Source organism: Microplitis demolitor, chromosome 8 (assembly GCF_026212275.2).
Source record: "Microplitis demolitor isolate Queensland-Clemson2020A chromosome 8, iyMicDemo2.1a, whole genome shotgun sequence".
Taxonomy (NCBI): domain Eukaryota; kingdom Metazoa; phylum Arthropoda; class Insecta; order Hymenoptera; family Braconidae; genus Microplitis; species Microplitis demolitor.
The window spans coordinates 5,526,654-5,543,740 of record NC_068552.1 but is presented as its reverse complement, the minus strand read 5'-3'; the positions used below and the strand labels follow the sequence as shown (position 1 = coordinate 5,543,740).

The 17,087-nt window shown below is 30.0% G+C and overlaps 1 protein-coding gene across 1 annotated transcript; it reads right to left on the bottom strand.

Annotated features, from left to right (window-relative positions):
• Positions 1-10,920: 10,920 nt before the first annotated feature.
• Positions 10,921-15,149, bottom strand: LOC106694224 (uncharacterized). Its single transcript, XM_014444842.1, has 6 exons — positions 15,114-15,149; positions 14,897-15,052; positions 14,644-14,787; positions 12,613-12,678; positions 12,287-12,524; positions 10,921-11,225 (listed from the first exon to the last, which is right to left on the bottom strand). The coding sequence occupies exons 1-6, from the start codon at positions 15,147-15,149 to the stop codon at positions 10,921-10,923; spliced, it is 945 nt and encodes a 314-aa protein (XP_014300328.1).
• Between the last annotated feature and the right edge of the window lie 1,938 nt (positions 15,150-17,087).

Sequence of the window (17,087 nt, the reverse complement as noted above, 5' to 3'; positions counted from 1 at the left end):
ACAATTTTAAAGAAAATTGTAACAACTAAAGTCGTTTTATTAATCTACATGTTAGATTTTCCATTGACTTTAAGCAGTAGTTTAAGTTTGATTTTTTAATTAAAAAAAAGTATAAAGGATATAAGTAATGAAAATTGAGTTTTTGGAAACAAAGATATTGAATATAACTTGGACAGCAATTATTAATCATCCTAAGCTTTGGTTTTTAAGAGCATTCTTAGACAATACCCTCTCACTTATAACAAATATTCAATGACTTGCAATTGTCAGAAACCGTATCAATATTTTATTAATTAATTAAAAAACAATTCAAAGCATTAATTGAAAAAAAAAAATAATGTAGTCACAGTTTTGTTGAAAGATAGATTTGAAAGAAAATTATTTATAGCTGTAATCAATTAGGAGTCAAATGAAATTGGTTGAATAAATTTCAGTAAAATTTTCGTGTCGATATTATATTTCAAAGTGTTAAATTCTTAACTCCGAATTGATATAAACTGCGAGTAATTTTATTTTCAAATCTATAATTTGATGAAATTGTTACTACGTTCTTCTATTTCTAATTAATACTTTAATTATTTTGTAAATAAATTGATAAAATTTAAGCGCGATTATGAAAATCGGAAGTTATTGAATGTTTTAAAATTTTCTCAGGATGCTCTTTAATTAACAAAAAAAGGAAAAAAAAAACAACAAACAAACAAATGATAAAAAGAAATTTTAAATTAAGTTATTCAATATAATTTATTAAATATAAAAAATTTTATTTTAATTTTTTGGCTGAACGTTGATTAGCTACCCAGGCTTTAATTTTTTTGCCGATTTTGTTTTTAAAATTGGAGGAGTTTTAATTAATTTTTGGCAATCTTCTAAGGTTGGTAGTTTTTCAATTTATCAAAGTCACCATAGTGTTGAATAACCGCAGTTTTTTCTGCTATCGACCATCTGACCCTCTTAACTTTCTCTTTAGATGATGCTGTGAAAATGTCATAATAAATTATGATAAACATAATGATTTTTATAATATTGATGCAATTAGTTTATTGGTATTATCGTAATTATTATTATTTTAAGTCGGATCACCGTTATTTTTGAATTTTTAAATTTAAGTAGTAAATCGAAAACTTTTAAAATATTTATAATCTATCATAATCATTCAATTGAGACTTACTTGTTCATTTGTTTGAATAGTGGCTTTTCAATTTCCAAATTAAATCGTCATCATCATCATTATCGTCATCATCGTCACTATCGTCATCATCATTCTTGTGCTCAGTATTACGTGTTTTTTGAGTACCGTAGCATTTTTTATTTTATACTGCTTTTTCATTCTCGTTTTTTCTCTCTTGTGCAATCTTTTTTCTAGTTGTATTTCCTCATCCTCGTCTTCTTCCTCCTTGGTATCATTGCCTTCTCCTTCGTCAACTTCATCACTTATAGCAGGAGATAGTAATTTTGATACTTCTGTTATTTCAGAAATTGGTACCGGCATACGATATATATTTTTATGAATGTTTTTGTTGTGTCCTAAAAAATTTGCTAATTTATCAACTTGACATTCTTCAATATTAAGTAATGAAGCATACGTGGCTACATTTTTCCGTAAGTTGGTGCCACAGAGAGTTCTAGGCATCGAAGCACCGCAATCAACTGCGAACTTTTCCATGAGTGAACATGCTCGAATGTATTGTTTCCCTAAATGAATTTCTCCAGGTTTACAAAAAACGAATTTATTATCAGGTATTACATCCGCAGCTTCACGAAAGCGAAGAATGCATTCAATGCATCATATAATTATAGGACTCAACAACAATGAGACAGTTCTTGATACCTTACCCCGAAGAGTAATCCGTATAAATTGCTTTGCATATTCTTGGGTGTTTTTCGAAAAATTTTCGAGTAATTTTTTGTCAACGTCATCAGCAATACCTTTTTTATTTTGATAGTTGTCAATTGTAAGTCTTTCGATTTCACCAGCACGCCGCCTATTAAATAATTGGATGCATATTAAAGTGCATTCTTATTAATGAATCCATGTGCTACGGTCAAATTCTTGTTTATCGACATTTAATTTTTTTAAACAGATTTCACATTTATTTTTTAGGTAATCGTTTAGTTTCTTAATGTCAGCTTGAGACGGTAGAACAGTTTTTTTATATCTTTTTAAATTAGTTTGATCTTCAAAAAATTTTTTACTCATTGTAACAGGAACTTCTTCTTTCCAAAGATGAAGAAAACGATCAGCTTGTTTTTCTTTTTGTTCATCCCCAGTTTTTATGAATTAACTTTTAACCATAGCACATCATGCTTTTATAAGTGCCGATAAACTTTGGGCAGTGGCTGGGGTTTTATACGAATCCGAATCTGGATCCCAATGAGCAACTATTTTAACAGCTTCAATTGCACGGTCAAATAATCTGGGGACAAATAAATCTTGCAGTTGTATTGTCATATCACCCTCTAGCTTCAGCATTTCCAGTTTAAATTTTCCTAATAACCTTACGGTTACCTTAGCTCTGATCATGTCATGCTGATGAGGTAGGGTATAACTATCACATAATTTATTGCCGTATTTGATTATTAACTTGTCATACCTTATACATTTGACTTCATCATCCTGCGCTCTTAATACTGGAAATATTACATCTCTTAATCGCTTACATGCGACAGGATGAATATTGCCAGCTAATGCTCGAGTATTATGATTATTAAGATATCACGAGGTTTACGTTGATTTGTTTTTTTGTTCGGGTCACACTTTTAACATGAAATCGAATAGATAATTTTGAGTATGAATTACCACATACACGGCACGGTAAAAAATCTTCAGCAGTATTGGTAGAGTTTATATGAAGACGCCTAGCAACAATTAACTGTCCTTTATTATAAGCCGGGTCTGTGTTATGTAGAAAAGTGCCTTTATTACGAATATCTGCAATTAATTGAGCTCGTCTTTTACTTTTCTTTTTTAAGTACATAAAATCTCTAACTTTGTTCTCGTCAGTGTGCTTGGTTATCAGATGAGCTGCGAATTTTGTTTTCAATTTTTTACAGTAGATAAAAAAATACAATTTTGATTTTTCTGATCTTGTTCCTGATTGTGAAACTGTAAGTTTTGACTGATCTATTGCCTCTAAATTCAAAAGAAGTGGTGGTCGTGGTGCAGTATTATTTTCAGAAAGATTAGTAGTATTTGATGAACTCTCCGGATTGTACGAGGGATCATTATCCTGTCGAGTGGAATTAGATGTGGTATTTATTAGTTAACTGTTACTGCCATTTTTATTATTATCAGTAGGTGTATAATTATCAATTGTATTATCGTTAGTAGCAGATAAATCATCATTATTATTTGTGTTATCGTTAAAATTATCATTATCATGTCTTGAATCAGTTTTATTATCTTGTTTATTATTTTTATCACTCGCAGTTTTATTATTCTCAATACTAATTGATTCTTGATCATCCAAATTATAAGTGAGATTATTTTTATTATTATTTTGGTCGTTATCTTTTTCCACAGTGGATAGATTTTTATTGTTATTATCAGGAACTTGAGCTAAAATTGGTTCCAGTGAACTTTGGCTAAGTTCATTTGATTCACAAAATCATCCAGGTCCTAAATCATAGAGCTGTTCACTCAAGCCACTTGGAGGTGGGCTAGTATCATTTAGACTAGAAGTGATGTGATTATTCCCAGTTGTAGATAAATTTAGTTCTAAGCTAGAATCATTTAGCGATGAAATGTCTAAAATTTTGTGGTCTGATTTTTGTGTAAATTCAGTTGAAGCTGCGGGAGAAGAGTGTGAAATGGGTTTGAAAGGTTTACTAGTAGATGGTCGATGAACCGAAGTTAACTTAGAAACTGATTTTTTAATACTTTTTGATTTTCGAATTTTATTATCTTGATTCGATGGCTCTAGTGTTTCCGACAAAGGTTTTTCCATCGGTGCAAGTTGGAGTTAATATAAATGATTGAATGAATCTACAAATAATTTGAAAAATTCTTATGAGAAAAAAAAATCTTTTATAGATCTTTCGATAAATTAACTAATAAATTTTTTGCCCTTAATTGATTATTATACACAGAATTAAAGGATTTTAGGGGTACAAAATTTTTATTTGTCTCAAGAAATTTTTTGCAATGTAAATTAAAAGCAAAAAATTTTTAAGGCTAGAAACAAATTCTTGCACGAAGAAATTTTTTCTAGTCATAAGAAAATTAATGTCTTTAAGTCATAAGCAAAACAATTCCTACGACAAGAAATCCTTTTTTTCTTTATATAAATTGTAACAGGGTAAATTTATGAACATAAATGATTAAATAAATTGAATTTGAATTTCGTTTCCCGCCAATAACTGGCCAAATACCTCGTAAGTTGCGAGTTAGTGATGCGACTAGTCACCGGGTGTCGCATGGATCACTAAGGTCAGTCCGTTCGTCATTTCGTTAGGTTGAGAAAAGTGGAAATAGGTTTCCGAGGAAGTAAATTGAAAGTGAAACAATATAAGGGACTGCGGAACGTGAAATCGAGAGAGTTGTCCAGACGATGACAGTGGCAGGACGCAAAAGATAACCAAGGTAAATATATAAGTCTACGTCCGCTTCACGTGGAACGAGGCGATTTATTAATTAATATTTAACTGTCTAATTAATTATCAGGCCTTTGGGCTGATGATTACAATAATTAATAATTAAATAAAATACTAATGCGTACTGTACATTGACAGATATACTAAGTTCACTGGGAGCAAACGAGACGAGGAAAATTTTCGAGTGACAACCAGCCGGCACGGAACGAAGCAGACCACCAGATACGTCCCTCATTCAGTTGCTGCCGTATAATTAATAAAGGTAAAAATTATAATTAATTAAGACCTCCAGATTAATTATTAGATGGCCGAATGAATTATTATTAATTTACTTAACATCTTTCCGCTGGTTCCGAAAAATTAGATTAGTAGCTTAAGGCCTGTCGGCCGGTTCAACCACGCGTCTCGAAATTTCCGTCAAGTCTTTTGCCGCGTATTCGCCATCTTGTTGCAACTCTAAATTTATTCTATTCGAGGCCTCTCGGCTGGAATAAAATAAATTTCCGCGTGAATCGTTCAATAAATAAATTAAACTTTAAATTCAAAATTATTAATAAAAGTATCCCAGGCCTGCCGGCCGCTCAAGACAATTTATTCCGTGTTGTAAAATCTTAATTTCAGGCCTCGTGACGCCAACTCGCTGGCCGAATGTTCTAGTCAATTTTAAACGTAATTCTAGTCGTAAATTTAGTCATGAAATAATTTTAAAATAATTCTAATTAAAGTTATAAAATCGGAAAATTAGAATTTTTAGACGCTCAAAAATTCACGGTAAAATTTTGTCGAGTAAAAATTAAGAACGGATTATTTTGTCAGTAAATTGAGTTGAGTATTGAAGTACGTGGTAAGGATATTTATCAAAAAAATTGAGTAAATTAAATATATGAATGTTGGAAGCAAATGTTAGTGAGACTTATCAGTGAAAATTAATTAATTAATAACTTAATAAATTTACAAAAATTACCACTGGAGCTTCACTCAAACCGAAAAACTGTACTGACTAGGTTTTCTCTGTGGTTTTCCTACGCCACTGCACCTTCATTGCACTAGGGAGGTAGTAGGGCATCACCGTAATGATGCAATACAGTACAAGCACAAGTCGGGCCACAGCCGCACATAGGGCATAGGAAAATTGAGCTGAGTTGAAATTGTATACCATGGGACAGGCCGAAGGCCTACATACATGATGAATTAATATAGAAAAAAATAAATAAATAAATAAATTTACAAAAATTAATTAATTAATGAAAGTAAGTGAATTGAATAAGATTAGTAAAATTTTAATTACTGTGCAAAATTATCATATTATATTAAAAAATCAAGTTCTAGTAATTGAGTAAAAGAAAGTGATGTCATAAAATAAAATGGAGTTCAAAGTAGAGTCAGTAGTTTTAAGTAAAGTTAACTGTGTCTGTGATAAGTCCGGTGGACATCTTTGTTTTAAATAATTATACATCTAGGGGATGACTAAATTAATATTAAGGTTTACCGTCCAGGAGATGAGTTTTTAAATTTGGTTAAGGTTAATGTCCAGGGGACAATATTAAGGTTTACCGTCCAGGGGACGAGACAATTATTGTGGGTGTGTGGAAGTGGAAAACGTCCAGGGACGCATATTAGTTTGTCATAAGAAAAACGTCCAGGGGACGCAATTTAGTTTGTCATAAGTAACCGTCCGGGAGACGAGATAATTATTAGTTTGTCATAAGGAAAATTTAGTTTGTCATAAGGAAATTTAGTTTGTCATAAGTATATAAGTTTGCCATAAGAAATAAATATTGTCCTAAGGTTAACAAAATAAAGCAAGGTGCTTAATTTAATTTGGATTAACATTATTTCAGCCTATTCTACGATTCCTCTCCTCTCTCACAAAATATTACAAACAACCCTGAGTAAAAATTTAGCCGACGACCAGATTTTACTTTTTCTATTTATAAAATTTGGAATGCTTTTAAAGATTTAGACTTGTTTGCTTTGACATTTGTTGAAATGCTAGAGCAAACAACTAAATGTAATTTTAATGACCCTTCAGGTAATTGTAAAGGCCCAGAGGCCATCTGGAAACACTTTAAAAAAAAAAAAAATATATTTAAAAATATTTATCAACAAAAGCGTACGTGGCGTAGGTAAGAGGTAAATAAATTTTTGTTGCAATAAGCAATCTTTACACAATATAAATCCCTTACTTTCACTTTAAGTGCACTTTTGTTGAAATATTTTATCATAGAATAAATAGACAAAATTAGAGACGGACACAAAATCCTATGACGTAGAGGTCATTAAGGAAATAAAAATTAAACATTAACAGAAAATGTTAACTAATGAAAATGTCAAATTTTGCAACAAATTATTCAAAACATTGATTAACTATCAGGTTGCAAAATATAATCAAATCATTAACACTAACAAATAAATTTGAATTTGATAGTAAGTAAATTTTAAGTAGATTTTGATTTGAAATTTAATAATAACTAAATCTAAATTTAATAATAAATAAACTACAATAAATTTAAGTTGTTTTAACATAACTAGATTTGAAATTTAATAATAACTAAATCTAAATTTTATAATAAATAAACTACAATAAATTTAAGTTGTTTTAACATAACTAGATTTGAAATTCAATAATAACTAAATCTAAATTTTATAATACACAAACTACAATAAATTTAAGTTGTTTTAACATAAATAGATTTGAAATTCAATAATAACTAAATCTAAATTTTATAATAAATAAACTACAATAAATTTAAAATTGTTTTAACATAGGTAGATTTGAAATTTAATGATAATTAAATCTAAATTTTATAATAAATAAATTAAAATTATAATAATAAAGAAATCTAAAACATTATAATAAATATATTTAAGTAAATACAATAATGTACATGTGGGTGTATGCGCGGGTGCGTACGCACATAGGCCCACATCGGGGAGTGTTTTCCAGGGCAAAAACCATGAGGAAAGGGAAGGCCCTTAAGGAGCTGCGCTCCGATTAGATGTAGTCTTCCCCCAGAACAATACATTAGATAAACCAATTAGAAAAGTATAAAAGGTGTCACAAAAGAGAAAATGCTCTCTTCAATTTTTAGTCCCTGACTAAACAGTCAGTTTTTTTTTGTGTACGCACACACTTCAGTTTTCACACTAGTTCCGTACTAGTGTAGTTTTTTTGTGTCCACACACACTTCAGTTTTCACACTAGTTCCGTACTAGTTTAGTTTTTTTTTGTGTCCACACACATACTTCGGTTTTACGCTAGTTCCGTACTAGTTTATATTGTACAAGTATTTTTACATTTACGTTATTAATCATCTTGCAAACATTTTATTAAAATCAGTGATTTGCCAAGTATAAAACTCAGCGTCAAAATAAAACAAAAATAAGAAAAATAAAAGTAATACCGAGAGTCAGTGTAAAATACTATCATACAAACATCCAGTTGCAGCGACTACAGGTACTGTAAAGTTAAGTTAACATATAAAACAAATGAATGTCCAAATTCAATAGTAACTCATGACACAATCCTATAGAGATAATTCTACATTTAAAATTACTGTTTCGAATTAATTATTAATAGTTTCTGTGAAACGCAAATTATACGAGTAGGTATAAGCAACAACATACCTAATATCTCCGTATAATTTCGAGTTTATGTAAAGTTAATGTTAAGTTGACTAACCAATAAGGTATAAAGTAAATTTCAAGTTTATTGTATGCACAAATAAAGTTGTTTAATTGTAGAATATAGATAGTAATTTAAATTATAAACTCAACGTCTTTATTTTATAACACCTCCCAGATAATTCCTCAGTGTGATCCCGGTCTATTGGTCAAAAGACTAGGGCCGAAAATAATAATTATAATAATATCGTCCAACATCACAGTACAAGCTACTAGTTGGACGTAACAAAAAAAAAAAATATATATATATATATATATATCAGGCGATCGAGGCCCAGTCGCATATGATGGTAATCACGTGACATAAAATAATAATAATAACAAGAATATTTCTTCACAATAAATATTCGCTATTTGAATAATAATAAATAATTGTGATTAAAATTTAATCATCCACTGGGCTCGATTAGTACTAATTTTATTCATATGCTTGTAATCAAAGCCTAATAATACAAACAATAATACTTCATCAACTACGTGATATTCACACGCTTGCAAATGGCCACCAACGCGGGAATGCAAAGTTACACGCCAATGAATTAACTCAAAGGTACTTACAAATCGTTGATGCACGCAAAGGAATGAACAAGATCACGTCAATATTACAATACGTGATAATTACTCCTCCGCAATTATCCGAGCAAAATTAACAATACTAGCCAAATTTAATATATATATATATATATATATATTTAGCCAAAAACTCAAGTGGCGCAACAAAAAAATGAGATTAGCAAACAGGCACACACCCTGCTCGTACAATCGTTTATCCACGTCTGACCATGGCAGCACGTGAATTTCATGCCGGCACCTCAGCCGGCCATATTGTATATTTGCATCTCATTTTAACCCACTGGAGAACTATCACCGTCGCATGTTACTTTCAAATACTACTAACGACAACGTACCCGATGTCAATTGTGTAACTTCGATAATTCCCGTCGTCAAATGCCCAATTACTACTTATATTACTAATTAACGGTAATTTCAATTGTCAAACCAATTAATAATATATGCAAAATAATTATAAATTTCATTTATAATATAATAAATTTGTTGCTGACAACTGTTGCGTCGCCGCGCATGCGCCGACCAACCACAATAACCACAAGCATATAAATAAAATGAATAATTATCTCCCCTCCTCATAGATTATACTTGTAGGCTCAGCTTAATTTTGACTTTTTTTGCTGCCCAACTAATAAAATGAAAAAAATAATTTGGAGCAATCTAAGTACATTTAATAAACTGCAAGATCTCGAAAATAATAAATTTTTTAAAATTTTGAATAACGATTCATATAAGAATGAATTCTTCTGGCTACTTTTGAATCACTGAATCAATAAATATATAATTGATCTAATAATATTAAATGAATGAATACTAGTTTGATTATATTTTATACAATAAAAAAATAAAGAGAGTTAATTACAATAGCTGAAATTTGATGAGTACAAATTATATCACAAATAAATTAAAATTATTTTACGCACCTGTTTTATACCCACTATAAAGATTTAAATCGATTTTATAGTGTGAAATAGATAGTAGAGTTCTTAATGCTCATCTTATAGAAAAATATTGAACAGAAAAATAAACCACATACACAACGGGAATAACTTTGAATGTCACTAAAATCAATCGGAGAATAAGAAAAAATTGAAGATCCTATACCCTGATTAAAAACTCTGATTGAATCTGATTGAAAACGTCCAATCAGTTTTAATCAGAAATTTCTGATTGTATTTTAATCAGTTTCAATCAGATTCAATCGGAAACTGCTGAATGAATCCGATTGAAAATTAATCAGAAATTTCTGATTGACTTTCAATCAGCTTTAATCAGAATTTCATATTGACTTTCAATCAGTTTCAATCAGATTTAATCAGAATTATTGACTTTCAATCAGTTTCAATCAGATTTAATCGGAAACTTCTGAATAATTCTGATTGAAAGTCAATCGGAAATTTCTGATTGACTTTCAATCAGTTTCAATCAGATTTAATCAGAATTTCTTATTGACTTTCAATCAGTTTCAATCAGATTCAATCGGAAACTTCTGAATGAATCCGATTGAAAATTAATCAGAATTTCATATTGACTTTCAATCAGTTTCAATCAGAATTAATCGGAAACTTCCGAATGATTCCTATTGAAAATTAATCGGAAATTTCTGATTGACTTTCAATCAGTCTCAATCAGATTTAATCAGAATTTCTTATTGACTTTCAATCAGTTTCAATCAGATTTAATCGGAAACTTCTGAATAATTCTGATTGAAAGTTAATCGGAAATTTCTGATTGACTTTCAATCAGTTTCAATCAGATTTAATCAGAATTTCTTATTGACTTTCAATCAGATTTAATCGGAAACTTCTGAATGATTCTGATTGAAATTTAATCCCAAATTTTTAATTAAATTTTTGATTAAATTTCTCTCCTTATGAAATACTTTTGTTTAATGCTATTAAAACGTAATTGGATTCGATCGGTACATCGAAAGTACTCGAGAAATGCTGAAAAGTAAAAGTAAGGTGAATATAGACGATTGTTTTTCTTCTGGAGAAATTTTTATTCATAACAAATAAATATAAATTTTTTTTTATAAAGAAAGTTTTAACAAAAATATTTATCCCCACTATTCTAATCATTTTCATTTTCATTTTCGGTGTCATTTTCGGTATCATTATCATTATCATTGTCATTATCAGTATATTCAGAATCGTCATCTGATATTTTTTCAGATCCATTTCTTACGGTATTATCTGGATAGTTTTCTTTGTTTTTATTGGCAGTTGCTTCTGGTTTTTTTTTACAGATTGGTCTTTGTGAAGATTTTTTAAGATCTGAACTCAGAATCGCAATAAGTCGAGGTATATCTGCAATGCCGCGATTTATCTTAAAATCATCGGTAACTCCTTTGTATCGAAAATAGTATTTCAAAGAATCTAGAAATAAAATATAACATATATTCGTAGCAGGGTATGAAATACGAAAATTTTAACAGCCAGTGAATCGCAGAGTAAAAATTACTTCAAAATTTAAGGTAACGGTGGGACATTTAAAAATTTTTAAAAATTATACATCTTTAACAGGGGTTATCAGTTATTTTCGGCTGGAATTTTTTCGGAAACAAAATCTTGAAGTACAAACTACAGATTGCACATTGATGCACAACTGTATAATCTAGTGAAGTGAACTTTAATTTTTTTGATAATATTCATTTCTTTAAGGAGGTTCGACCGAATCTAATTAAAAAGGATTTTCGGACTTTCAGATTTGAAACTTGGCATACATGTAAAGAATCACTTTATTCTTGTGTTCTTAAAATTTGAATAAAACCCACCGTCTAGTTTGTTAGAAAAAGATTTAAAAATGACATTTTTAAAGTTCTTACACACAGGCTCTTATGGCGGACAAGCTGCCGTCATAATTTATTTGATTTTTTTCACTATTAACCTCCCAAGTTTAAAAAATACAAAACCACATGTCATAAACTTGAATATTTTTAGAATATGATAAGATTCAAATACTATAATGTTACCGTTGTAGTTATTAAAATAATACAAGTTAAACTTTATTTTTTGATCTCGTCCATCGACAGAGATACATATTATCGGGGGATTGGGAACGTCGCGGAAGCAGCTCAGAGAAAAAACGAAGATAGAAATACATTAATAAGAGAGACGAGATTAGAAATCCATTTTTCCTGCTTTAATTTAAATATCGATGTGTAAGAAGTTAGAACGCGTCCTTGCCAAATCTTTTTATTAAATCATATGAGTCAAAAATAACAAAGTAATTTCATTACTTTCTTTAATTAAATAACTAATATATATAAATTAATGAATTCGTTATGTGATCATAAATTAAAATAATGAATTTTCATAACTATTAGGAAAATTTAGCAAACAAAAAAATTCAAATACTACTTTGACTCGCTAGTGTCGGTCGAACATCCTTAAGTGAAAAATAGTCTGTTAAAATTAGAAAAAGGAATAAAAATTACCTCTTACTATCGATATTAATATTGGGTCTAATTGCTCAGGATCTACTAATTCTTCTTTTTTATCCTTACAAATTTTTTTTTTACGATTACTAGTTTTTCCCGTGACGGTACTCTTCATTAAAGTTTCATCCCCAAATAAATAACGGGAAAGTTGTTTGACAAACAATGAATATTTGTTGTTCCGTAATAATGACTTAAAAAATTTGGAATCAATCCAAACTTCAGGACCGAGATATACCTAAAATTAAGAAAACAAAAATTACACCGTAAGGGATGTTTAGATATATCATTTTTGTAGTTTTATATTCTATAACATTAGTTTCTACCTTTGATAATTTCGTGTCTTCATAACCACAAGTCATACTACCATTGCTCTCAGTTTCATGGGTATTCTTTAACATCATTTCTATTAAAGAAAAAATTAAAAGTGCTTGCAACATTAAACAATGAATACTTTAATCATTTGCAGTAAGGATATTATTAATAAATACATATTAATATTAAGTAATTCAAATAAAACATGATTTCTTAATCAAACTTCAAGTAATAACTATAAAAAAGTTTTTGAAGATTTGCGAAGAAGTTTATATTATATTTGATCGGTTAGGCATTAATCGCTGGCTGAGGATTCCGATTGAGTTTAATTGCAATGAATTGGTTTAAGTCAGAAAAAATTACACAAAAAAAATTGTTTTTTTCTGACTGAAACTGATTAAATCGCATTCAAATTATTAATCGGAATGAATTGCTGTCAGTAGGAGAATAATAACGAAATTCAAGTATTACTTTTCGATTAAAACCGATTAACTTCGATTAAAAATGTTGAATGGAATTCAATCAGAAAGTAATATTCTTATCTTTGCGCATTCTTTCTGATTGCAACCGATTCATTCCGATTAAACTCAATCGGATCCTAATCAAAAATTTCCGACTGAATCCTATTAAAGGCAATCGATTTTAGCAACCAGCGATTAAACTTCTAAAAATGGTTTGTATTGTTGTATAGAATTCTTTTATTCAGTCAAAGCTTAATTAAGCTGCATTAAACTTTATACATGGTGACTACAGATATCGCGTTACTGATGCCATAAGGGCGTATAAAAGTTATACGCCCTTATGGCTCCCGGCGCGGTTACCGGGAGCCATAAGAGCGTATAAAAAAAAATTTTGGTTCCGGAATTAATGTGATTGTGATCTTACAGTACGTGGCTATCAGAAAACATTTGAATTTAAAAGTAAATTTTTTGTTACTTAAAAAAAAATTTTAATTTTGAAAAAAAATTTTTTTTTTATAATTATAAAAAAAAAACGTAAAATTTTGAAAAAAATTTTTTTTTTTTTTAGTATTATACTTTTAAAATATAATCACGACGATTCCTGGAAAATAAATTTTTTTATACGCCCTTATGGCTCCCGGTACCCGCGCCGGGAGCCATAAGGGCGTATAAAAAAATTTGATTTTTAAAAAAAAGTTTTTTCGTCTCTATTATACTTATAATATATAATTTTCTAATATATTTATAATTCCCTGACACTTTTGGGTTTTCAGAAATCTGGCCACCATGCCAATAAAACATTTTTTCCTCATCAACTTATAATAAAAAACGATGGATTACGATAATTAATGACAATAAATTACCTGTCAGCTGCTTAAGTCGTTTTATCATGTCACTCTCTAATCTTAAGTTCTTCTCTATTAACTCTTTTATCTGGTCTGTCGTTGCTCACTATCATTTTTTTCGCGTAATTGACTTTCCAACTTTTCCATAGTTTTATTCATTTTACATATCTTAGCGGTGTGTTTTTCTTTTAAAGTAAGACAGTTGTTGCAAATATCACCTACCTAAATATTAAACAATGCTTAGAACAAAACAGGTATGCGTATAAGTAGCCATTGTTTTTAAGATATCACAGAAAATAAGGTATGAAATTTAAAAAAATTTATTTAATAAACTGAACTGATTGGTTAGAAAAGTTATTGACAGTACAGATGACAGTGGACAAAAAGAACTCATAATATGTAAATTATTTTTAAAAAGAATTGTGATAAGATATACAACTCATTCTAATCAACAGAAAATTAAGTTACAAGAAATAAAAAAGAGGTTTCCTTGGTGGAGTAATGACGGAGCATTTAGCGTTTATTGAGATCATTTATAATTACGATTTTAATTATTCACTCACATTCTTAGCAATGCAACTGCAACTTCAATTGCGCACATATTTAGTAATTGGGAATAGCTCAATCTTCAAAAGAATTTTATCCTTTTCCGGAATGATTAATTGAATATAATGTTACTGTAGCATTACATTAAGATCCGACTCAATATTTTGAAGAGATGATTTTCTGGACTTACCGATTCGTTGTCACCTATTTCAACTACTGGCTCATGAACGACGTTATATTCAGCATCTGTAGGAACGTCATTTTTTGGTATTAAACCTCTATTCTTATCTTTTTCTTTAAGCAAATGGGTCGATGAAGCAGCCGGACGATTTTTCTAGAAATCAAAGTAAAATAAACACAGATTAATTTTGAATTACTTACATCATCTTAGCATCGTATTGAGATGTAACTCAATCTTTGAATAAATGATTTTTTGGACTTACCGGATTTACATCACGTATTTTTGCTACAGACTCATTATCGTCACCATTAACCTTAGTACTTAATGCATATTTGGAAACGTTATTTTTCGATAATAAACCTTTATTTTCATCCGTATTTTTAAACAAAGGGCTTGATGAAGCAGTCTGATATTTTCGCTAAAAATCGATGCATTTTAGTTGTTAATTATTTCAAAACTATACATTACTTTATAACTACCTTAAGTGATTGTACTTTTATTTGTTCTAGTTGCATTTCAATGTTTCTGTCAGTTACACAATTTTTCTTCGAGTCGTTGGTTTTTTTTTTTTATTTTTTTGTTGACTAGTAGATAGACAGGGAGGACTCTGTCCCAATTAGCATCAAAATGTGTACGATCTGTGGTATCGACCGATGGTAAGTTAACGATAAATGACAATGTGTCGGCTGTTGGTGTGCTTATCTGGGGCTTTTTTGACATCGTTTTGAAGCTAATTGACGTTATTTGGGGCCTTTTTGACATCATTTTGATGATAATTGACGTTATTTGGCAGTGTTTTTACCGTCTGAGCTCATTGTGAGCTTATCTAGGACCCTTTTGAGCTCATGTCCGCCATTTTGAGCTCGTGTTGTGATAGATGGTGCCTTGTGTATATTTTGAGTGGGAAATTTTGAAAAAAATATATACAATTTTTAATAATGTACAATTTATGTAAAATTATGTACAATTTCATTAATGACTAGAATGAGTTCTCGGAATGCCTATCAGGTTAAAGGTTCTGGCATCATGTTTGTGCTTAACCCCAGAGCTGACACTAGCGTTGCCTACTCTGATTAATGCAATATGTACACGTAAATGTTTGATTTGCAGTTTTATATATTGAAACTGGGGTATGCAAAGGTACATGCGAGAAGCATACAAGAGCATGCCATCTAGTGGTAAAGTTTCTCTCCCCTCTTTTTCGCTGATGATGACGTCATCAGGCAAGTCTGAACTGGTTTTTTCTAACTGCGTAGTAACATTTCTTAACTGCGTAATAGAATGTTCAAGATGATGACGTCATCCGACAAATCTGAACTTGTTTTCGGCCTAGAGTGGGGATACTGAGCTGAGCGTTGAGCTCACGAGCTCGCAGCAGTCAGTCTATATCGAGAAAGGTTCTAGTTAAGTTTGTAAAAAAAAAAAAAAAGCTTGTGATTTATTACTGAAGTATTTTATTACAGTGATCATTCGATTTATTTCTTAATTATTGTTTATTGTGTGTTTTAAAACCAAGTAAGTATTAAATTATAATAACATTCAAATTATGTGTTATTAATTGAAAAATTGATTAATTGAATTACTGGTTCTTCAAGATGGATCTATCAAAAATTAATGAAATCAACACCTTGGCTTACATCTTGCCTGTTAAAAAACTTCAGGAACTGGAAGCTGACAAGACATATAAAATAACTGAAATTAAAAAAATTTCAACGCAATATGGGTCTAAAGTAGTTGCCAACCTGGATAATAAATTCACAACTTACTTTCCTGCAAAAACAAACAACGAGTTGATAGCTAATGAAGATAAATTAAAAACTCTTATTGATATGGTGTCACAAGAAAATCTTTATCTTTTATTTCATGGATCTAAATACAATAAATTTGAATTTGTTATTCGATTGTGAATGTAATTCTCATGCAAAAACTTATTGTAGTTAAAAAATAATTTGTATCATGGTTTGAAATTTATGTATATTTTCTTTTTATCTAATAATAAAATTAAAACTTCTAATATAAAAAATATGTTTTCAATTGTTATGTATTCTCCATGCATACATTATAGATTTAAGTCGTATGTCTTTGAAAAAAAAAATTTTTTTATGTAATATATAGATTGTAATTATAAAAAAAGATAGGAAAAATAAAATAATAGAAGTGTGTAGGAAATTTGAACAGTTGTTTACGCATCCGTGTTATTGTCTGATGCTTTACGCTACCTTTGTGTGTATTTCCAATGAAAGTATAATAGGCGGCGGGAATTTCAAACATCATTTTTGCGCAAGTGTAGCTATGTGAGCGACATCACACTAACGTTTGGAAAATTATGTTTGAAATTCCCGCCGCGAGCAGCAAAGATGCAGAGCAAGGTTACTAGAATAGGTTACTAGAAATACTACTCTAGTAACCTTGGTGCAGAGGAGCCGCCGCTAGCAACAGGACGCATGGAGGGA

Bases quoted from the DNA above. Each gene is read 5' to 3' on its own strand.
- LOC106694224 (XM_014444842.1), bottom strand. From the start codon at position 15,149: ATGCAACTAGAACAAATAAAAGTACAATCACTTAAG. The intron at 15,053-15,113 runs GTAGTTATAAAG...ATCGATTTTTAG, and splicing joins TAAAAGTACAATCACTTAAG to CGAAAATATCAGACTGCTTC. The intron at 12,679-14,643 runs GTAAGTCCAGAA...ATGATGTTAAAG, and splicing joins AAATAGGTGACAACGAATCG to AATACCCATGAAACTGAGAG.